We start from the raw sequence: 21750 nt of genomic DNA on the forward strand, positions 1-21750 counted from the left end.
TCTCTGCTTACGTAGTGGATGCCCCTCGTTTCCCCTGCTTCAACTACGGCGAGACATGATCTTGTCAGCTCGTTGATAACTCAGGCTCGTGGTTTGTGTCTGCTTACAAATTCACCTGCTCTTGCCCTTGGCTTACAACGTGCTGGTAAGAGCGTCTACCGGCGAGCTCAGTGAAGATCCTCGTTGCATGCAACTGAAGCCGAAGTCGTTTGTACTCGGCTACTCAAAGAGCAAATCCATCCCTCCAATCATACACGGCTAGATTATCAATCTGCCGCCCCTCTGAAAGTTTGCCCCTTCAGTTTGTTACGGGCTCTGCTGCGTCAATCTGCATGTCATCGTCAACCCAGCGGCTGAAGATCCCCACAGTTCAGACTATGTCTCTATCAGCCTCATTCCATCTATCTGATACAGACTCATTCAATGTGTCTCTTCCAAGTCTCGGGAAATACTCTTAATTACGTCCTGCATTCTTCAGCCTGTCAAGATTCGACCTTGTTTGCTCGACAAGCAAGACCACCTGTTCACCACGGGCCAGGAACTCCTCCGTCGCTCGACCAGTCCCTTGAAATCCGAACGACACAAGCCCCTGTCTCCTGAACAGACTCCATTCCCACCTTTACAAAACGCGCGATAATCGCTCGACCTCTACCGGACACACCTCGAGTCGACATACACGGCACAACTATCCGAAGCGTCGGGACACCGCCCTCTCCTTTGAACACTTCTCGAACGCGAGACCCGTTTTCTTCCGTCCCACTGCACTGGAGACGATTGTTCCGAACAATGGCCGTCTGGTACACCACCAACACTCGAGCCCTCGACCTCAAATCAACAAGTTTCAAAAAACACCAGCATTGCCCTCTCCTAAACATCATTCACCCTTTGCTCGCTTTTCTGCGTGTCGAGATCAGCGTAGGGCACACGCTTGAAGAGAGACGCAGGGCACAGGCTCCCGTCTTTGCTCGCCTCTGCCTACCCGTCCGGCCCTCTCGCATCTACCGGCCGTTTTAAGTAATCTCACCTACTTGTTCTACTCTTCAAGTGAAACTCCGTGCCCCCTTCCGCGGCTGGAAAAGAGCCGCGCGCACACGGATACCTGGATACCAGTGCCATTGCCGCTCTTCTTGAGCTAGTCGATTCGCTCGATTCAAGCACACCACTTCCTTCCCCGGAAGAATGAGCTCTCCATCGCCACACACGTCCATCTCATCTTTGCCAGCGCCCGGCTACCTACGTAAAGGCAAATGATTCTCTTTCCAGCCTCGGCCAAAGAGGGCCACCACCACTTCCAAACTAGGCCTCACACGTTTCGTTTGGACTGATGTCGTGCAAGTTTTTTTTTTTTTTTGGCTCTACTGGTCAATGTGAGGAAAGACCCAAGCAACGGCGAGCCCGCAGGCCACTAGCCTTTCTGAAGGCTGGTCCTAGTTCAAGGTCTTTCTGCAACGTCTTTATGTGATGCGTATGATAATGTTCCGAACACGATCCAATCTGCGCCCGTGGCAGTTTACCTAGTTCTTAACAACGTGATCAATAAGATATCTTTGCGTTGGATGAGACTTGGTAGGAAGTTTGAGGCTGTACCCGTGGCCTGGTGTTGAACCAGGACGGGAGATGTGCCTTGCCAAGGACAATCATCGGTCTCTGGTACAACGTTCTGATTACTATTCGTACTGCCATCCCTTTCTCCAAGAGTCATCCGTCCAGAAAGTCAATCTATCATCCACGTGGATCGTTGCGGAGGAGACGAGGTCGGAAAATGTCCAGCTCTGCATGTTAGCTGGTCACCCAATCTTCATGTCCGTCTCTTTCATGAACATGAAGTATCCTGTGCGGTTCTTCAAATCTTCTCCTTGCGTTGCGATCCCCAGCTGTTGATGGCATTGATACTGGATACAAGGCAAAATCTCTAGGGGTTGCCACCTCAAATCAACATGCTATCTATCAATTCCCGAAGACGCGAGGGGTCTTTCATTTGAGATTAAATGTCAACAGCTACACCAGCAACCTATTTCATCCAGCATCAGAACATGGCTAAACAGGCAAGAAGTCCTTCTCACGTCTTCTTTCTTGAATAACACAGACCAAATGACGGAGCTCCTGGTACTTGTCTCTTGCATCTCGCGATACGCTCCCATATGTTCTGTCGATTCTGAGATTGATAGCTCGTCTTATGGTTCCCTTGAAGATTCAACATGGTAATGCCTTTTCCTCGGGCATTCTACCGAGCACTAACAGCATGACAACCCTCTTGTCACGAACCCCATCAAGCCTCATCTCCCATCCATCACGCATAGATTGAACACGAGCACCCACGGGACACCTCCCCTAACCCATCACCACGATTCTCGGATCCCGGGTCCCCAGTGCCGGCGTCCCAGATCACTGGACCCAGACAAGTCAACCCGGCACATCTAGACCTTATCCCCTTGCCACGGAAGACGCGTTCCGCTCTGCGAGAGAATCCGGAATGTATCAAACCGCCCATGGACGGGCCTTTGAACACGACATCCGGCAGTCAATGGTCTTCGTCTGGGATAGACCGATGTTACATTGGTATCGCTCGGCCTCGTTGATCACTTACAGAGGTAGAAAGCCTTTGGGGGCTAAATCCTGGGCAACGTCATCTACTCTAGCCCGATATCAACGAAGACTGACCCTCACCGACCTTAACTATCCGTCGCTATTCAGGCGTCGGGGATATTTGGCAACCTACACTGGCTTTGCGGAACACCAAGCCTGGGACACGAACACACATTATCACGGAAAGAATTGGGTACGATAACTACCAGTCGTCTCTTCTGAGGTGTCAACCAAAACGTACGCAGCAATGCAGCGTCAATGCAGTAGAAACATGAAGCCTTGCCGTATGAAAACCCGTACGTGGTACCTGTGCTGCTAACTGTTTGATCGGTCCGCCTTCTATTCACATTGCCCGCGTAACCTCTTCTCGAGAATGCCAATCCGCCGTCAAGTGTTTTGTTTCGATGGCTGAACCGTCTTCTGTGTGCTGGTGAAACGAAAGAGATCCCCAAACCGCAACGCAGAGCAATGACCATGACCTAATCGTACGCCAGAGCTGTCGAAGAGAGAGAGGAAAGCCGTCGCCTGTCATACTCGTCCAACCATCATGCCTCGAGCACCGTCTAAATAGCGTACTTGCGAGTCCACTCGCGAGCAGTGGCCTCGTATCTGGCGCGGTCCGTCTTGTAGACGTGTGCAATCTCGGGCACCAGGGGGTCGTCGGGGTTGGGGTCCGTCAGCATTGAGCAGATGGACAGCAAGACTATCACGTGTTAGCGTTATGTCTACGTTGGGCTTGAGGTGAGCTATAAGATGACGTACCCTTGGAGATGGTCAACGCCGGGCTCCACTGGTCACGCAGAATATCTAAGCAAATGCTGCCGTTCGAGTTGATGTTGGGATGGTAGATGCGAGTGGTGAAGTTGACTTTGGGAGGCTTGAAGGGGTAGTCGGTAGGGAAGTGGATGGCGAGAAAGAAAACGCCGCCAGAGTAGGGAGAGTCGCCCTGAACGTAGATGTTAGCCACATGCTTTGTTTCTTGTCATTGTTTTCAGCTGGTATGCTGGCTGGATCTCGGGTACCAGTGCCAGGTCCAACCAACAAAGCATTCGAGGCGAGGGATAGACTTACGGGTCCCATAATCGTCGCTTGCCAGTGGAACTATAAGAATCTGGTCAGCAAATGTCTACATATCCCATCGCGAGCACTGAGAATCCGTGATCTCGTGCTCGGCTGAGTCATGATTCAAGGCATCACCACAGCGGGCGCTTATCGGGAAAGATGTAGTCGACGTACCAGATCTTCGCCGACGGGGCCGGCAGAGCAGGAAGAGGGCGGGTCACTGTCAAAGAAAAGAGGTCAGCATTGTGCATCTTTTGAAGCGTACTCGTCGGCTCGATGCCGCCATCGCCGTCAACATCAGTGGCCATCAAGAGCAGAAAAGTTACAGCAGTCCTTGTTGAAGAAGACCCCGCTCCCGATGGCCCCACCTGACGTCTCGGGCTGCGACAAAAAGGCTGCGAGTTTAAATGACGAAAAGTGTGCAGGCAACGTACCGGCCGAGATCAGTGAGCTCCTTGTTAATGCGCTTAAGAGCCATTTTGGATGTGGTTTGTGATTTGGGGTATCTAGAAGATGGTCGATCGCCGAAGCGCAAATGCTATGTTCTGTTGTTGTGAGGGGCAAAAGTCAGCGAAAGCGGTCGGCGGTGGTGGGCTTTTTTTGGATGCAGGATGCGGGCAGACGTGGGTGGAGGGGTGGTGGGCTGCACTGTTGCTGCTGCTGGTCTGCTGTCGTTTGCGTCGGCTGAGAAAGCGAAACGGAGTAATATGTGTCGAGATGCAAGGAAATGCCAAAGGAACCAAGGTCTTTTTGGGTATGGCACTCGATATATATGTATGCCGAAGACGAAGAAGATTCTCGATGTGGCCGGCGTCGATGCAGCAGCAGCAGCAGGTGTCGTGGGAAACGTGAATGTGACAGTCTTTTGGGTGCAAATCATGTGCTGGTGGTGGGGAGGGGCGTACGGTACCTGAACGAGGAAAGATTTATCCCCGACGAAGATGCTCCCGAAAAGAAAAGAGCCCGATCGTGTGTATAAAGTCGTTCGGTATATCGCCCGTGAAGGATATTACGCGATGTTCGTGAAGGAATCGATTCGCTTCGTGGCGGTCCCGTTACAGATTGATGTCGAGATTGAAATGGGGTGGAGGGAAAGGAAGGAGAGAAAGGAAGTCAGCGGTCGGGCCTGGCGAAAAATGACGGGAAGGGGTGAGTCGTGGGTAGGCAGGAGCCACTTTGGAGGGGGAAATGGAAGGCAGGAAGTGGGAAGGAGGGGGAGCAGAGCGCCAAACCTAAGGCTTAAAGGAAGGCACTGAGGCTGCCCAGCGCGAACCATGGCTTCCATTCCCGTCCCGTCAGGTTCGGGCTGCCACCATCCACTTCCTTCCACTCACTGACACGACCGGGCAGGAAGGTAGCCGCCCGCAAAGTACCTTTGCTCCAAGTTTACTCCCAAAAGGTACTCATTACTTCTAGACTTGAAACCTGAATGGCTCTGGATGCAGTATTACTTTCCACGGATTCCATTCGATTTGTGAGCGTCGAGAGAAGCAGAAGCCTGGCGCAGCAAATGCAAATGTGGCTGGTGACTAATGATTTATGATTGTTAATTGGTCATTACCGCCTCAGTCTGTCCACCAGGGGATCGGGAAGTTGACAAACGATGACACCCATCAAACTTCTACTCATCCTCCTGTGTAGGTATTCAGTCGCCATTGGCCATTCACGCTCAACCGTCAGCCTCAGTCACCGGGCGACAGGTTTCATTTCAAACCAAACAAATAGTGGTTCTGTGGCAACTTTCTTCCAGTTGTGAAGAGCACTCAGAGAATACCTTAACCCGTGCACCGCCACATCCTCACTTGACAGCAATAGTGCCTAACTGATGACAATTGCTGACTGGTGGCGGTTCTGGTAATGCCACCCAATGACTCAGCAGCTGCCTCAGCCTCACCAGTTCCCAACCCGGCCGAAGCGGTTCCCTCGTTTTCTACCAACACAGCAGCTCAGACTCCAGAGTACCGGTACCTAAGTATCTGCATCTACCTAGGTACGCGTGCTACGCAAGTAATCGCGTACCTTAGTGTTATCGATTGCTACCTGGATGGCAAAAGAAAAGACATCTCATGCATCCTACCCAACTGGGTGATGGGTTTGACCCTCGATGCCGTCTACGCAGTAGCTCACACTGACCGACGCATCAGTTCTCAAGGTTGAAGCAAGAAAACACCCCGGGTTCCGGAATCAGCTCATCCTTATGGGATATGGCGTACCTGAAACCTCGTACAACATGTGCCGTTCTTGACACTCACCATCCTCTTCGCGGCAGTCATTTTCCATCAACACCAACTCCTCGCATCTCTGCCTGCACTCTAGGTACTTTTTTTGCCTTTTTGCATCTGCCATCCCATGGCTGCCCGCCGGTTACCGCGAATGACGCCTGGCTCTTAGGTGTCGCCCGAACCCGGTACCTGACTTGGCTACCGAGCAGTGCCCAAAACCACATGTATCTCTCGAGCATCTCATCCCGGGTCTGAACTCAGCCGGCTGCTGCCGAACAAAGGGCCAAGGCATTGCCCTGGCATGTTTCAACCTTTCAACCCCAAATCCGCACCCAGCCTGTTCCTATTTTTGTACTTGACCTCCCCTGCTCCGGCCTTTTCCTTTTTCCAGCAACAGTCCCTCTCTCAAGCAGGTCTCGCGATCATCAATTCCCAAGATCCAGATTGTGGCTGTGCCTAGCTACCAACAATCCCAACTAATGTCCCGAAATGCTTCATTGCATGACCGACATTCTGGGGAATCGTGTCTAGCACTCAGCAAGCACACACACACACTATTCGGAACTAATTCCGGCTACTGTTCAAGACGGAGATAACGGGCACCTTGACCGCATCCCATCTAAGACGGCTTCACTTCCTTGCGGAGGTAGTCCGCGACGACGTCATTCGCCGACACCGGTTCATTATGTAATCATCATCTTCAACCATCCGGCCAATCAGATACGACACCTTTTGTGCCTCGGATGCTGCTCGGGACAGCTCCTGGCGGGGAAGACGCCCCGTGCCCGGGCTTCAAGACCATGTTCCCGCCATCATGGCGGCACAATTTCTCCCCAACCCACCGTGAGGAAGAGTCAATTGATCAGTAGTAACCAGAATGTATCGCAACGCCTTGAGAACATGCGCGACACGATGCGCCGCAAAGCGCACTTTGCCCGCCACGAGAACCTTCGCCTCCGCCTCTGACCCGGTCTTCAACTGGGAGGATCCCTTGAACGCAAAGAACCTCTTGACTGAGGAGGAAATCGCCATTTCTGAGACGGCCGAGCGATACTGCCAGGAGCGCATGCTGCCGCGTGTCCTTCGTACGTCCCCCCTTCCTGGTAACTTCCATGGCTTACACTGACCACTCTCCGTAGAGGCCTACCGCGACGAGCAATATGACCAGAAGATCCTCGAGGAGATGGGCGAACTGGGGCTCCTCGGAGCAACAATCGAGGGCTATGGATGTGCTGGTGTCTCCACCGTTGCCGGAGGACTCATCACAAAGGCCGTTGAGAGAGTCGACAGTGGCTACCGTTCTGGCATGTCCGTCCAGTCGTCGCTGGTCATGGGTGGCATCGCGGAGTTCGGTACCGAGGAGCAAAAGGAGAGATTCCTGCCAAAGATGGCCACGGGAAAGATGCTCGGCGCGTTTGGTTTGACAGAGCCCAACCACGGCAGCGACCCCGGCTCCATGGAGACGACGGCCAAGCCTCACCCGACCAAGGAGGGCTACTACTCTCTTTCTGGTGCCAAGACGTGGATCACAAACTCGCCCATTGCCGATGTTTTGATGGTCTGGGCGAAGCTGCAAGAAACGGGCAAGATCAGAGGGTTCCTAGTTGAACGGTCTCAATGCCCGCCCGGTACTCTCGAGACGCCAGCCATCAAGAACAAGAACGGCCTGCGAGCCTCCATTACGGGCATGATCCAGCTCGACGATGTCCCCGTCCCTAAGGAAAACATGTTCCCCTCCGTCGAAGGACTGCGAGGTCCCTTCTCGTGCCTCAACAGCGCGAGATACGGTATCTCCCTAGGCGTCATTGGTGCCCTTGAGGACTGCATTGCCCGCGCTAGGACATATTCACTTGAGCGAAAGCAGTTCAAGGGAAACCCCATCGCCAAGTACCAGCTCGTGCAGAAGAAGCTGGCCGACGCTGCAACGGACGCGGCATACGGTACCGTTGCCGCGATCCAGGTCGGCAGACTCAAGGACGAGGGCAAAGCGACGCCCGAGATGATTAGCATGGTCAAGCGCCAGAACTGCGATCGGGCCCTGCAGAATGCGCGCGTGCTGCAAGAGATCTTTGGTGGCAATGCCGTCAGTGACGAGTATGGTATTGGGCGTCACGTCGCCAACCTTTTCGTAACGCAGACGTACGAGGGACAGAGTGATATTCACAGTGAGTTGCTCCCATGGCCATGTGCTTCTGGGATATCCCTTACTAACCTAAGAAACAGGTCTCATTCTGGGTCGTGCCATCACTGGTATCCAAGCATTCGTGTAATAATGTGAAATGTGAAGATGTGGTCTTGTATATTACCTTAACGCCGGGGAACGGGTACGGTGGATCAAAACATACAAACCTTCGATGAGAAACCTGCGAAATCTATGCTTACTGTCAAATTTAACCTTGCGATGCAATGCATCTTAGGCGGGAGTACATCATGACCATGCCCTGCTTTGACCTTGCTACTCTTGGATATCGAATGATGCACTGATACTGTGGAAGATCCAAAATATTGCGACGTCTTTGATAATCATGATTTTAGTCGGGATAAAGCCCTGTCAGATTCATCGCAGTCGCAGGCGTCCTCATCTTGCCAATGCGCTAAAGTCCTGATGAACCGGCGTGGATGCTCATCCTTCACGGGGCTAGTAGCCTAAAGGTAGGACTAATTAGTAGGACTCAAGCACGCACCAGCGTCCTCACAGCCTCACTTCTGACTGTTCTTGAAGCCAACCACACCCCTTACCTACATGTACCCAGGAAGTCGACTTTATTCCATTCATTGTTTTCCTCTGGGAAGGAGGACACACGCAACCTCGGTTTATGATTAAATCTCAATTTTCTTTCCAGTCCAGAATCTCCCAACATAGATCAACTTCCGCCACCAATTTTCTCCGATCTGCGGGTACCAGAGCCAAGGTCTCTAAACAAGCATTCAGCATTGTCTTCCGTGGACTCATCACCTGAGAACTCACCTCCCGCTACGCCATGCGTCTGTCTCTTTTGCGGTAGCACTACAAAGCAAGTTGAAACCCAAGCAATGGCATCTCCGCCCTCAGCGCCAGACGCTGCAACCGAGACGATCGACTGGGCGCAGCGGTGTCGACTGAGAACCTGCCTCGGCGTTCTCTCCGGAGATGTCTCTGCCTCATCTGAAACGATGTTGTCCTGTAGATGTCCGAATCCGCTGGTGTCGAGGGATCTCAGCACGCTGGGGTGGGGAGTGTTCATTGGGGATGATAGGAGGGGTGAGGATGGTGGGTTTATAGAGAGGTTTTGGGAGTGGTGGAGAGATCTGAGAGAGGTGTTGGAGGGGGACTGGAGGAGGGGAGGGATGTGGGATTCTGGAGTTTTGTGAGGGTTTGGGTTGAGGGGAGGTGGTTGTGGTTGCCGAGGCTGTGTTGCTTGGATGAAGGTATTGGCTTAGTGGAAGATGTACTCGCCATGTTTCGACTACGTGTATCGTGTGAAGAATGTTTTCTTGTGCATAAGGCGTTGAATGATGGAATAAAGATTCTGGGCAAATCCTACGGGGCTCATACATGTTTTTGGGGCCGATACTGCAACTTGCTCCACCTAACCCGTATATGTCCGTTCTTCCTACTTATTGACTCTGTAGCAAGCGTGCCCCAGATCGCAAAGTGCTTTAACCCAATTGCCGACTAAGAGTGATCCGATCGTTGTACGAAGTTGAACTGCGCTGAGGAGAGAATAGATGTTGCTTGTATTGGTAGACGGATACGCCATTGTTGAAATGAGCAGCTAGCTATCTACGTGTCCATGCAATACTGTCCCCAAAGACTTGGAATGATAAAAGCTGTATACTAGAATGTGAAGAAAATTATGACGGGGGTAGATGATCATGACGTGGTCTTGGTGAGACCGGGGAGATGAGTGGGTTACCGCCTGGACGCCTCTCCTGACCTGAGTCCTGACCAACCCCTTGATTGAGATTCTACTCAAACTTGTAGGCATCGAACTTAGCCGGGATCTCATCCGAGCTTCCGCCGTTCTCCCAGATAGAAATACTGTTGGTAACAAAGAGGTTAGTAAATGTGACAATGGAAGGGCTAGGAAGGGAGACGGGAGGAGATTCGATCCATGAAGATGAAGGGCACTATAGCTTACTAGAAGAAAAGAACTCAATGTCAGTATATATGAACTTCAGAGAGCAGATATTACCAAATACACGGCTGTACTTACCAGTTCAGTGTAAAGAGCATCATCAAGACCAGTCATGTTATACTTGGGTCCGTTCTCAAAGACCATCAAGTCGCCCTTCGCAACGGAAGTGCAGCCCCCGGCAGAAGCGGCGCAGGTCCCATCCTCAGCGGCGCCCTCATCACGCTTCTTGGTAGCGAACCCATAGTTGCCGCCAGAGTAGTTGCTCCCGCCGCAGCAGACGTTCGCCGCGCCGTTGGACTGGGCGACGTATTTGATGTTCTTGCAGTCGCCGCCGCTGAAGGCACGGCCGATGATTCTCCAGTTGGTCGGGATGGCGCGGAAGCCGATGCTGCGGAAGACGTCGCCAGAGGCGCGGACGCAGCAGTTGTCCGGGTTGGCGTTTGTGCAGACGACGTAGTCACCGCCGCTGCACTTTTCGTTGCTGCGGTAGCCGTAGATGTCGATGGCCGAGACGGTGGCGATGAGGCCGAGGAAGATCTTGGAGGCGTACATTTTTGGGAGGAGGTGAGGTTTGAATTAGGAATTGTGTTGTTTCTTGAGTAATGTGAGTAAGTACGAAGTGATTATGATGATAGAGAAGAGATGAGAGCTTTTCAGTGAACCAAGTCAACCTTTTATAGAAGCTTCTCAAGCATCTAGACATGGCTGATCATTCTGGAAGTCCGAGGAAGAGTTGATGTCAACTCGATAGTCCATAGTTGTCATCCCAGTTATTTCCAGGATAGCTTCGCCCGGTGCTAGTGCCAACTTCGTACCACGGTGTTCACGACCATGAACCTAGACGCTGGGTAGGAAGACAACAAAAGTCCATCACCACCACAGATTGATGCTATTGTGGATCAGGCTCTTGTGTTACAAAGCACTTAGACTAGAACATGACCGATCGTCATATCCACAACTGGTTTCAATACCTTGCTTTAGGGAGTATGCACTTCGATTAATCGACCTGACTTGGAAGACTCATTGCCACACCCGGGTTCCTCTGATTGGATGTCATTCCGAGAAGCAAAGGTCCCTTGCCATCGGTTCAACGGAAAATACAATTTGTGTCAGCAAGATGGACCGGGCCGTCCCCTATAAGAGCCAATCAAGTCGCGTACGGAGCAAATGTAGCGCGGGAAGTGAGGTAAGCTTACTCACATGAGAGCCAAACTTCAACGACAACGCCCCACTCCGGCTGCTTTCCGGTCCATACGAATAATCGAGCCTTGTTGTCTCTGCCCTACATGCAGGGGACTGTCTTTCTCTTTAAGCTAGTAATTGTGTGCCTGGCGGCTCAGCATAGCTATGTCCGTTTCATTACCTACTTGCTAGTAGTAATCAAGTCTGCCTATGAGGCCGCGATCTGCACCCATTCGACGCAAATATGCTGTTACTTGATACTTTCAGATACTTGAACGTAATCTCATGACATAGAACTGTGTTGGGGCTAAACTCTAAGCCAGTAGCCCTTGACACACGTCAGCCAAGGCGCTTCATTTTGCGCTCGTCTCAGCCCACCGCTGTTGATCCTCAGTGTTACATCGTCTTGATTTACTTGCACTTCACTCGGAACTCGGGCGAAGTATCAAAGAACAGCATGGGCATCGTGCACTTTAGATGAAGCTCATGCAGGATTCTACCTATGAAGCACAAAAGGCCTCATGAACCTTGATCTGTGCCACTGTGATGCTTGGAGGAGGATCGCGTAGGCTGACTTCCATGAGCTATAGGCGCCTCACTTCAGGCGTTGGGCAAAGCTAGGATTGAAAGGGACATATTCCTCACAGTATCGTGTCACCATGAGCCGTGATAGAAGAACCCCGGCGAACTTGTCGAGGTATATTACTATATTCGGTTCCGGAGGACCAGGAAGGTTCTCGTCCAGACCAATTATCACTTGAGAAGAGTTCATATTATACCCAATGCAAAAGATCCATCTACATAAGGTCGTATATATTACCTCACCCAGAGCTGGAAACGTGTCTGAGGGCCGAGCAATTTAGCAAGTGTTGTCTACGTTCTATCAACAAGCGTGTAAGAAGATCTTTCATCAGGTTTCAAACGTTCTAGTAATCCATGTACTTAGCTTTGTTGAAGGGTGACAAAGACTCCGTATGAAGGTGTCATTGCTCCTGGCACTTCCTGCGGAGGCTAGGCTCCTTCTTGTTGGCATCATACCACGAAGATGAGGAGTAGTCCGGTGATGGTGAGCTATGCTGGATTCGCTAGCCGACTTCGGGTAGATGCAACAGAAAAAGGTCAGCGTCTGCGGTTGGCGGATGTAGCAGCAAGTGAGACAAAGTTGGAAACTGCCTTGTATCGACATGGTCTTCTCGAGGAGGTCGGTGTACACATAGTATCGGGTGTCATACAACACTCGGTCACCGGTGGGATACGAGAAAAACCGACTCCGTACCCTGGCCTACCACACGGTTCCACAATGCGCTGTCTCCCAGTGTCTTCTCTACCCCTGCGATATTCTCTTCCTTGGTGCCATTGCTGTCGATCTGAGAGTATGTCAGAAGGATTCCAGTTGGGAATGCATAGAAAGGCGGTAACGCTTACATCGACTAGCAATCCTGCTTGGCGGTAGTGTCGTTCTACAGGCGGTCCTTCCTCCAGATACTCTGCGAACCGCTTCGTGAACTTCTCCCCGCTGTCGTTCTTGTCGCGGCCGCGCGCGAGATATCTCGATTCTGCGTTCTCCTTCGTCACATTGAGTAATAAGACGATGTCGGGTTTTGGGTGACCCTCCTGCTCGAGTTAGTCGTTGTAGCCCATATGTTTGAGCCATATCCGCATCAACATACCAACGGAAGGCGTTCTTGGAAGGGCCACTGCGCCCACGACGCAAGCCGCTCCTCGCATCTCGGGAATCCGTCGATGAAGATCCCATTCAAATCATCATGCCGCATTGCATCCTCGATGGCAATGCCCAGGAATGGGTTCAACTCCGTGGACGTGAGGAATCCTTGGTTGTCTAGCTTATCTTGAATCGTAGCGGCGAGAGGCGTCTGGCGGTTCCCTTCATCCTTCATCCAGGTGCGCAGATTATCTCCCACTGAGAAGTGTAACAGGCCATTTTTGTGGGACAGATGGGTGCAGATCGTGCCTTTCCCCGAGCCGGGAGCTCCTATCACGATAGTGAGCGGGCTTGCATTCTATCTACCGATTAGGACCGATAGGTGACCAACCGAGAACGAAGATGACTGCAAACTTCCGTCTATCCGGAGCCTTGGTGGTGCCCATGATGATGTGGCTGGTGAACTGTTTGCTCGTGTGGTTGACGTTGACAGTGTGCTGGCGGGTCTAGCAACGTCGGGAGGGAAGGTGCATCATCCTCGTCCCATATCGCAATTGGATGGCCGTGATGGCCTATGGAAGCTGTCACATTACATAATCACTTGTGATACCGACATCTGAGGGGTTAATCAAGAAGTCCTCTGTGTTGATTGGAAGCCCTAAAATATAATAATATCCGATTTCGTTCAAGTTGGGCTTCACTGAGTGTACCTAATAATTTGTTCAATACACTGTTGCCGAGTTTATTAACATTTGCAGTGAGACTACACCTAGGAACAACAAGGAAAATCTATGAGTCCTACGATATCATGGGAATCCTAACTATGGCCGCCCATACGGCGCTATCGACCTTTTCAATGCTACCTCCCTTCTTATGGGTCATGGGTATTGCTGTGCTAGCAATAACCTATTATTTCTCACTACGCCGCTACGCCGACACATCCCGCTCTGATCGACCGAAGACAGCCGTCACCCAGGAGTCAAAACCCAAGCCCCCAGTGGACGACCCGGACGCACCTGTCTCTGTCAATTATTTCCCATCCCGCGAATGCAACTATGCCTGCGGATTCTGCTTCCACACCAACACCTCAGGCTACATTCTTCCTTTGGACGAAGCCAAGCATGGCATGCGTCTTTTGAAGGACGCCGGCATGCGTAAGCTCAATTTTGCCGGCGGCGAGCCATTCCTTCATCCGAAATTCCTGGGCGAGCTGCTGCGGTACTGCAAGGAAGATCTGGACATCGAAAGCATCAGCATCGTCAGTAACGGAAGCAAAATCCAAGAGAAATGGCTCCGCGAGTATGGCCGGTATCTGGACATTCGGGCAATCTCCTGTGACTCGTTCGTCCGTAAGACGAATAAGGAAATCGGTCGTGGGGAGAATGGCGGAGCGGAGGGAGAAAAGAACCATATCGCACAGGTATTTCGCATTGCCGAGTGGTGCAAGGAGTACAACATCATGTTCAAGCCCAACACTGTTGTCAACATCTACAATTGGAATGAGAACATGGCAGACACGATTGCCCAGTTGGCACCGTTCCGATGGAAGGTATTCCAGTGCCTGATTGTAGAGGGCGAGAACGAGGATGAGACGCGGGTGCGTGACGCAAGAAAGTTCCTCATCTCAGAGGAGCAATGGCAGACGTTTTGCGGGAGACACAATCACCTGCCTTGTTACGTGCCCGAGGACAATGAGACAATGGCTGGTAGCTATTTGCTGCTGGACGAGAAGCTGCGCTTCCTGGACAAGGGAAATGGACCGATGAAGAAGAGCGAGTCCTTGCTTGATGTTGGAGTGAAGAAGGCCATGCAGCAGGTGGCTTGGGACAAAAGCGCGTTTGATAAGAGAGGCGGTGTCTACGAGTGGCGAAAACCGCGGCCTAGAATCGCCGAAGGAGGTTGTAATAGCGAAAGTAAGAAAGAATTGGAGTGGTAGGTGGTAGGCGGATCATTGATGGCGTTATGTTCACAATTCATAAGGAGGTGGGCTTAAGGCTAGCTGCACGGAAACTGGTAAAGCAGCCCGCCGCGCAGATTGGAAACCGATGTCAAGGTGAAAGACAGGCCTCGATTGACATTTAGGCCATTAAATCACGTATCTTATCTGAATCACCTCGTCTGATAGAAGACTCCAAAGAGCAGTTGATCGGATGACATTATGACATGGCCGTCAATGCGCTCAAGACTCAAGGATTCTATGGTAGACCATAGTTCCTAGACTACTCCATCTCTTAGACCTCCATATGGCTTTGAGATTTCCTCATGAGGTACTTCCTCATTCATGGATAGTTAGGGATACTTTGGCTAGACATGGCCTGTGATTCTGCTCTGCCTGGTCGAGTTTAGCCTAATTGCTGCCTTGTCGAACTGACGCACGGCAGGAGAGTCCATTTGCAGGAAATAGGGCCGAATTTCTACCTGAAATTTCAGTTTTGAATAACCGACAGCAAAATTTTGAGGAGACGGAGACTTTTCACATCTTTAGTGCTGCCTTTAGTAGGTAGCCGAACATCTTTAGTTGCAAATACTCTCCCTTCGGTATTACCGCGACCCTAATCGCAATCCTAGCACTCAGCAAAAAGTTCTAGCGCCTGGCAGACAAAGTCTCGCAACTGCAAAAGATAATTGCAGATATAGGACTATGCGAAGTCTGTTGGGGAACGCCAACATCCTGACCGTGCCTATTGCACGCTTGCCAAGACGGGTTAGCCATGATAAGCTTTGCGGCTCTCGACCGTATGATTAATTCTGGAAGGTTAACGGTCACGTTCCTCCAGGAAGTATATTGCTTGAGATTGGACCGCGACTTGGCCAGAGCTCACTGTGATCTAGAGTTCTCTTGCTGAACAGAATAGAGAATTTACCGTATCGTAGGGGCGCAATTTTAAGACAGTTTCTGCTACCACGAACCCATGTACCCTAAGCTTAGTGTCGACTCATTGGCCGAAGAGACGGTGAATATACGACGCAACTGAGATTTCAGGCAGACTGATATAGGACAAAATCAGACGGGCTCGATGGTATATAAACCAAGCTGATAACTTCTGCATCTGCGAATAAAAATATCACAACCGCACCAGTTCATTCTCATATTCAACGCTTCAACTTCTACCTTCACGAGCCCAACCGTTTCAAGCACCACTCCAAAATGAATATCCTTCTTCAACTCTCGCTCCTTCTCGGCGCCGCATCTGTCGTCTCAGCTGGCTGCTCAGCATGTCCCCTCGGCAGGTATTTCACCCCCATGCTAAGTCAATGAGCCCAAGTCGTGCATATGTCCCCTAAGATGGAATGCTAAGTCTCTGTTTAGTGGAAGGTGCACAGATAGCGCCGGCAAAGGCTGCAGAAAGGGCGAGATCAAGTATCAATGGCTTGTGGCTCAAAACTATTGCTGCCGCGAGCCCGGATTTGAGACCGTGAAGTGCTGGAGCGCTTGCTAGACAAGCCTACGTTCGTGTAAGCTCTCAAATCACTGATGAGACTGAACTTCTTACCGTGGCTCTTCTAACTTTTCTGACCCCAGCTTTTCTGACAGTATTATTTCAGACAGGAGATAGGTCTCGTGTTGTCAAAGATCTGCTTTGGGCTAAGTTGGTTCGAACGAGAAGATTATGATACTTGTCGTAGTCACCATGAATTTGAATCACAATCTCCATCAACCATGTCTCCTCCCAAGAACGGATAGCTTTTCCACCTTCCACCTTCAAGAGTTCCGCTTTGATGTCGATGGAATTATCCGAGCGAGCTACCCCTGGCCCACTTTCACAAGTCAATACTCCCCCTGACGAGGTCAAGCCGTAGTATTGTGCACCATCCTAACACAAAACAACGACAGACTAGTCAAAGAAGCAGTCACATGTACTGACACACCCTGCCGTTCGCTCCCTCTTTAGTCAAGTTTGACCCTGCTAACTTGGCTCAGATGCTGGCGGAAACTCATGGAGAGCCTGTTCAGACAGCAAATTGCAAGTTGTCACTGTCTCCCTGCGCTCATACATGTGCGACTCACTCGGACAAACCTGATGCGATCGTCGAGTGATTCTACCGAGCCCGGAGAATGGGTTATACACGTATTCAATTCCTGTCGATTCGTGGAGTCCAACTCCCTGGCAGTAGTTTCTACACGCCCGTCAAAACCGGTTTACCGGTTGGATATTGGGACACAAACTCTATTTCGTCCCACCGAAACAAGGAGTGCCAAGATTCCCCTAGTTCATCTGGTCGGTAGTATATCGGGAGTTTCCCGAACGGAGGGATTACTTCCTCGGACTTCTTTAGGAAAGAATTCTAGGCCAGTGCCGGCGGGATTTACTGATCAGTAGCCATCGAAGGACGGGACGGTCGGTCATCCCCGGGCCAAGCAAGGGCGGTCATGAGTCGTGATACACACTGGGCGTGGATGGGCCCATATGTGCCCATGGTATCGCCTTGTGGTCTTCCCTGCGACAAGTTCCCAGGGGCCTAGAGACAAAACAGGAGTCAGAGGGTTGAACTTTATTCACTACGACTGAAAAAAGCCCCCTACGATTCCCGTCTTTTGTACTCAAGCACCATGATCCTTAGGAGGTGTTGGGCAGGATTTCTCCGTAGGGATACTCGTAGCACGATTCAGTATCACTAATGGAAGCTTAGGCCGTTTGTTTGAGATCCTTAGAGCGTATCATTGTGCACAGCCTCCCTTGCGTAGAGGCGTAGAACGTGATGCGCTCTTTAGGCGGTCTGGCGTACGGCATAGCCAAGCCGAACGCGGGGAATAGTATCCTACGAAACGGAACTTTTGAAATGATTCGATGCGAGTTGCGAGCTGGCGCTTATGCGTTCCCTATCGAGCAGGGTGGCATAGAGGTCCACAAATGGAGCTATTCATAAGTCAGTCTTGTAAGTTCCACTATCCATAATTGATGCATCCCGTATAAAGGGCAACAGATCCTACCGTAGTTTCATAACTCGCCCAGCTGGACTATCACTCAAATCTCAAATTCTCTCTCATCTCCAAAATATTCTCTATCACAACCACCGTCGCTAAAATGAAGTTCCAACTCCTTCCTCTCGTTGCTCTCCTCGCAGCTCATGCCTACGCGGCATGCGGCCCTGACGAGACCGAGCTCTTCGACCTCCAGGTTACCACTGGCACAAGTCAATGTTCCAACTTTGGCTGTTTCAAAGCTTGCACTTTTCCCGACGGAAGCGGTTCATGCAACGGTTGCACACAATCAGTCTCTAATGACCACATTCGACCACTCGGCGGTAGCTACTGCTGCAAAGGACCTCTCACAGGCCAGACCAACACCTGCATTACTGGTTGCCCCGCAGGTTAGACTACTTTCTATCATAAGTCATAGAGAAGCAGAAGTACTGACGTTACATGTTACACTAGGAACAAGAAGTTGAAAGGCTACAATGTTCTACGAGGCTACGGCTGCTTCATCTCGGCAAAATCACCAAACGACTGGGCTGGGTAACTGTGTGATTGATCGAGACTGAATATTTTCTTGATTTTCGAGGGACAACAAGGCATCTGACTCGAAGTAAAGGGGATGATGCATCATTGATTTATAGCGTAACGTTTACCCATATACCAATATACCAGTATTGCCTTAGTCAATCAGTTCAAATGCATGTAATAACATACTTATGCACAAGCCGAGTTGCGCTGTGATTTTGGTGTCTGGTGTCTTGACCTGATTGAACATCACGGATACAGAACAGGGAAGCAGCATCAGCGGCGGCGGATAAGCACAGATGCCAGAATACACACTAAGAGATCATTGTTGATCATTCGAGAATTGAGGCATGATGCTAGATATTTAGACACCTGCGAAGTGCCATCCACTCCGCTGGGATTCCTTCATCGGCACCAAACGAACCTTGACATCGTTTGCCAAGTTGTTCATCTGCCTGACAGTCTCAAGATTCTGACTCCTGACGTGCAGGTCCTCATCAAGGCCATGAAAGAGGAGTGCTAGAGGGGAGGACTTCCAGACTGCACGGTCTGATCCATCCCCGGATCTCCTTCGTTGACTGCATGCAATCAACACTAGGGTCGAAAATATCCACTGCAGAGCAAGAAGGGTTATGGGGTATGCTATATAGCCCCATTGCACATGAATGCATGTTTGGGTAATAATGACATGCCCAGTAGCCGCCTTGAGATTAGCAGGTACGTTCTTAGGCAATTCCTCTGATGTCCCAAAAGGATCATTACGTATCGTAGCCGTCATTGAGTCGGCCAATCCGGCAACCACATTGTTGACCGTAGACATGGAAGCGTTTCCGGATGCAAACAGTTGCTGGCCCCAGACTGAACCTTGTACCCATTGATATGATTCGGCCTCCAGAGTGGTCATTCTACCACTCAGAAACTCAGTCATCGTCTCCCTCATCCCTTGCCAAGAGCTTCTGTCTACAACCCAAACGCATTCTTGCGGGTACCTCTTCCAGGTGAGTTTCTCTGAGTGAGAGATCTCAGTGGAGTTGTCAAAGATCTCTCTAAAACTGCCATCCTTGAAGCCGACTCGCACAGAATTGCTTGCCCTTTCGTCTACTTCTTTGCACTGTTTCTCTGTGCCGTCAACCAAAACAGATTCCGTAAGCAATGAAAAAGAATTCTCATTCCTGGATTCACCCAAAGTTGCGGGACGTCTTTGTAGCAGCTGTTCACCGCCCTCCACATTTTCTGTATAAATTCCATCAGTGACCGTGGCGTGATAATTCTTGACGCAGGGGTCGATCCTGCATTGAGCTGCAAAATTTTCTGTTCATCGGCGACTTTCCAGGCCCACATGAATCACACTTGAAAGATGCAAGCGACAAAATATCGAAGCCGTAAATGGGAGGCGAGCTGTTGTTGTACGCCTGACTGGGTGTAGGTGTCATTGTCAGAAGTGTACCACCGCCTTCCCCTTGGAAGACCCTCTCATCAGTCTTGTTTTCGCTCCATGGAAGGTACCGCGTCGAAACATTGGAAGCGGGTGCCAATTTATTGGTGAAAATCTCGAGGATAGCTTTGTCTGTAATGTATTTACAAGAATAACAGATTCTGAGTGACGAGAAGTAGCCTCCTCCGCCATCTTGCGTGAAAGTGCAGTTGCGAGAGGTGCACGCGAAGTTTATCAGCTCCCCAGCCTTCGGAGGATCCACAAGACCCTTGTTGATAGCCTTCCGCATTTTCTGACTTGAGGTGATGGGGGCAGCATCAAGGGAGCTGTCGCGCTGTTGAGGAATGCCCGAATAGTTGTTCGTCCGAGACACTTCGGCTATTCCCAACTCTGTCGTGATATTACAAGAGCCAAGATTGATTGTAGCCTGAGAAAAAGCGTCGATTGCGAGGGCTGCAACGGTGATGAATGCACCGAGTCCAGCCAGATATCTGTCAAATCGTCAATAGGCTAACCTCAAACAATGATTGAGGTCATATTTTACCCTCTAATATTCGGCCGGAGAATGCATCTCTTCATCAACAGAACTGAGCCCCACGGCCCTCGACTCGCATTGTCAAACAAGACGAGATCACCTAGCGTTTGAGATTTATCGAACCAGTTCCATTTCAACTGTCCTAAGCCTAACGATCATCATAAGTTAGAATGTTTGCATGCTTCTCACACACCGTTGACCCATCGACGAGAGACGGAGACTTACCTTCGGCGACAGGAAGTATAAGCGCAGCTTTGAACACAGCCGTGAAGACGGCGATAAAGGAGTTGATTGATATGAGCTTCGGCCAGTTGGGAAGAGGTTGTCCTCGGTAAACGGATAAGATAATGACTATGGCAGAGATGCACTCCAATGCTAGAACGCTGCTGAACATCTCCACCCACCACACTGACCATATCCATTCGACGGATAACCCGCTGTCTAGTGGTGCACTTGGCTGATTGTGGTTCGGGACTTCGTTTTCAGCGAGCTTCGAGGTCATCTGCTTGGAAAGCTCTTCTTCCGAGTCTGGCGAGGATATCTCTGAGACTGAGGCGGGGTGTAAAGACTGCTGATCCGAGATATCTACCATGCTAGGGGCAAGAAATGCCCTATGCTCGTCGGCTGTAGACATGTTTCTGGCCTCCTGGAAAGAATAACCGCATTGTCCTTCGGCGGGTGTTTCGGGGCGACGAGGGGACAGCTCTATTGGATCGTTGTTTTCTTCGCGAGAAGCAATCGGATCTCCGCGCATCGAAGGGAAGATGGGGGAGTACATAGCACTTGAAAAGACGCCATCAATCTTCCTGTAAAGCTTTCAGATGCATGATCAGGCGAGGCTCGGCCGAGGGAGGCTGGTACTTATATGAATGGCTACCTATATGGCGAGACATGTTCCAACACTTTGGGCCGAGGCTTGAGTTGCGAGTAGCTGTGGCGCTCCCCTTGCTTGTAGTAAGATATGTGATTCGCCATCCTCATCAAGCTGTCAGCATTAGATGCGGTTGCAATTGGTCTTGTCTGAGATCCAAAATAGTTACGAGCTCTGGTGTAACTCCAACAATGCACATATCGGAATGGAAGATTGACATCAGCTTCTAGATTCAGCCTCAGATGCCCTTCCAATGCAGGTCAGTGGCGCACATGAGCTGGATGTTGAGACTGAGCTTACACCCTCAGCCTCTCTCCCATTTCCATTGAAGGTTCACTACACTTGTTTACAGCCTTTCAATAATTTGATAAGCAAGCCATTTGAACATGGATTCTAGCGTGCACATCTGACAACTGACATAGGCTGTGGAGAGATCAGGGCCCAATTCTAGACGCTCAGATTGTTGCAAACGGATACAAGCGACTACCTTACACCGAGAAGGCTACTCAGAAGCGGAAGAATCAAGATGGCGCTTTATTGCGCTTCATAGATGTGGTCAATTCACACCCACTTCTCATAATGACCAGCACAATGATGACCAGTAAAGGTACGTGGAAGCAGCAGTTCCTCTTG

At 50.7% G+C, this 21750-nt stretch overlaps 8 protein-coding genes across 8 annotated transcripts; 4 read left to right on the forward strand and 4 right to left on the reverse strand.

The window, feature by feature from the left end:
* Positions 1–2820: 2820 nt before the first annotated feature.
* On the reverse strand, positions 2821–4357 carry BDZ83DRAFT_56582 (ubiquitin-conjugating enzyme E2-16 kDa). Its single transcript, XM_060503802.1, has 5 exons — positions 4083–4357; positions 3823–3868; positions 3658–3687; positions 3349–3532; positions 2821–3289 (listed from the first exon to the last, which is right to left on the reverse strand). Exons 1-5 carry the CDS (start codon positions 4124–4126, stop codon positions 3150–3152), a joined length of 444 nt encoding a protein of 147 aa, XP_060360300.1. The 5' UTR covers positions 4127–4357; the 3' UTR covers positions 2821–3149.
* Positions 4358–6371: 2014 nt separating this feature from the next.
* Positions 6372–8172, forward strand: BDZ83DRAFT_56748 (acyl-CoA dehydrogenase/oxidase). Its single transcript, XM_060503962.1, has 3 exons — positions 6372–6955; positions 7010–8035; positions 8094–8172. The coding sequence occupies exons 1-3, from the start codon at positions 6748–6750 to the stop codon at positions 8138–8140; spliced, it is 1281 nt and encodes a 426-aa protein (XP_060360301.1). The 5' UTR covers positions 6372–6747; the 3' UTR covers positions 8141–8172.
* A 1520-nt stretch (positions 8173–9692) lies between these two features.
* BDZ83DRAFT_56561 (uncharacterized protein) lies at positions 9693–10721 on the reverse strand. Its single transcript, XM_060503775.1, has 2 exons — positions 10067–10721; positions 9693–9891 (listed from the first exon to the last, which is right to left on the reverse strand). Exons 1-2 carry the CDS (start codon positions 10538–10540, stop codon positions 9856–9858), a joined length of 510 nt encoding a protein of 169 aa, XP_060360302.1. The 5' UTR covers positions 10541–10721; the 3' UTR covers positions 9693–9855.
* A 1193-nt stretch (positions 10722–11914) lies between these two features.
* Positions 11915–13353, reverse strand: BDZ83DRAFT_635736 (P-loop containing nucleoside triphosphate hydrolase protein). The gene is made up of 4 exons (XM_060509199.1): positions 13225–13353; positions 12841–13163; positions 12596–12784; positions 11915–12537 (listed from the first exon to the last, which is right to left on the reverse strand). Exons 1-4 carry the CDS (start codon positions 13277–13279, stop codon positions 12412–12414), a joined length of 693 nt encoding a protein of 230 aa, XP_060360303.1. The 5' UTR covers positions 13280–13353; the 3' UTR covers positions 11915–12411.
* Positions 13354–13713: 360 nt separating this feature from the next.
* Positions 13714–14769, forward strand: BDZ83DRAFT_588084 (uncharacterized protein; the record flags this gene model as incomplete). Its single annotated transcript, XM_060506100.1, has 1 exon — positions 13714–14769. The coding sequence occupies one exon, from the start codon at positions 13714–13716 to the stop codon at positions 14767–14769; it is 1056 nt and encodes a 351-aa protein (XP_060360304.1).
* Positions 14770–15686: 917 nt separating this feature from the next.
* Positions 15687–16490, forward strand: BDZ83DRAFT_635741 (uncharacterized protein). The gene is made up of 3 exons (XM_060509200.1): positions 15687–16064; positions 16144–16289; positions 16380–16490. The coding sequence occupies exons 1-2, from the start codon at positions 15982–15984 to the stop codon at positions 16271–16273; spliced, it is 213 nt and encodes a 70-aa protein (XP_060360305.1). The 5' UTR covers positions 15687–15981; the 3' UTR covers positions 16274–16289; positions 16380–16490.
* A 1370-nt stretch (positions 16491–17860) lies between these two features.
* BDZ83DRAFT_655817 (uncharacterized protein) lies at positions 17861–19432 on the forward strand (the record flags this gene model as incomplete). Its single annotated transcript, XM_060510821.1, has 6 exons — positions 17861–18146; positions 18176–18185; positions 18211–18291; positions 18393–18453; positions 19093–19274; positions 19357–19432. The coding sequence occupies 6 exons, from the start codon at positions 17861–17863 to the stop codon at positions 19430–19432; spliced, it is 696 nt and encodes a 231-aa protein (XP_060360306.1).
* A 91-nt stretch (positions 19433–19523) lies between these two features.
* BDZ83DRAFT_588081 (uncharacterized protein) lies at positions 19524–21024 on the reverse strand (the record flags this gene model as incomplete). The annotated part of the gene is made up of 3 exons (XM_060506098.1): positions 19524–20202; positions 20256–20394; positions 20472–21024. The coding sequence occupies 3 exons, from the start codon at positions 21022–21024 to the stop codon at positions 19524–19526; spliced, it is 1371 nt and encodes a 456-aa protein (XP_060360307.1).
* Between the last annotated feature and the right edge of the window lie 726 nt (positions 21025–21750).

Source organism: Colletotrichum acutatum (assembly GCF_030867785.1).
Source record: "Colletotrichum acutatum strain CBS 112980 chromosome Unknown BDZ83scaffold_122, whole genome shotgun sequence".
Lineage (NCBI taxonomy): Eukaryota > Fungi > Ascomycota > Sordariomycetes > Glomerellales > Glomerellaceae > Colletotrichum > Colletotrichum acutatum.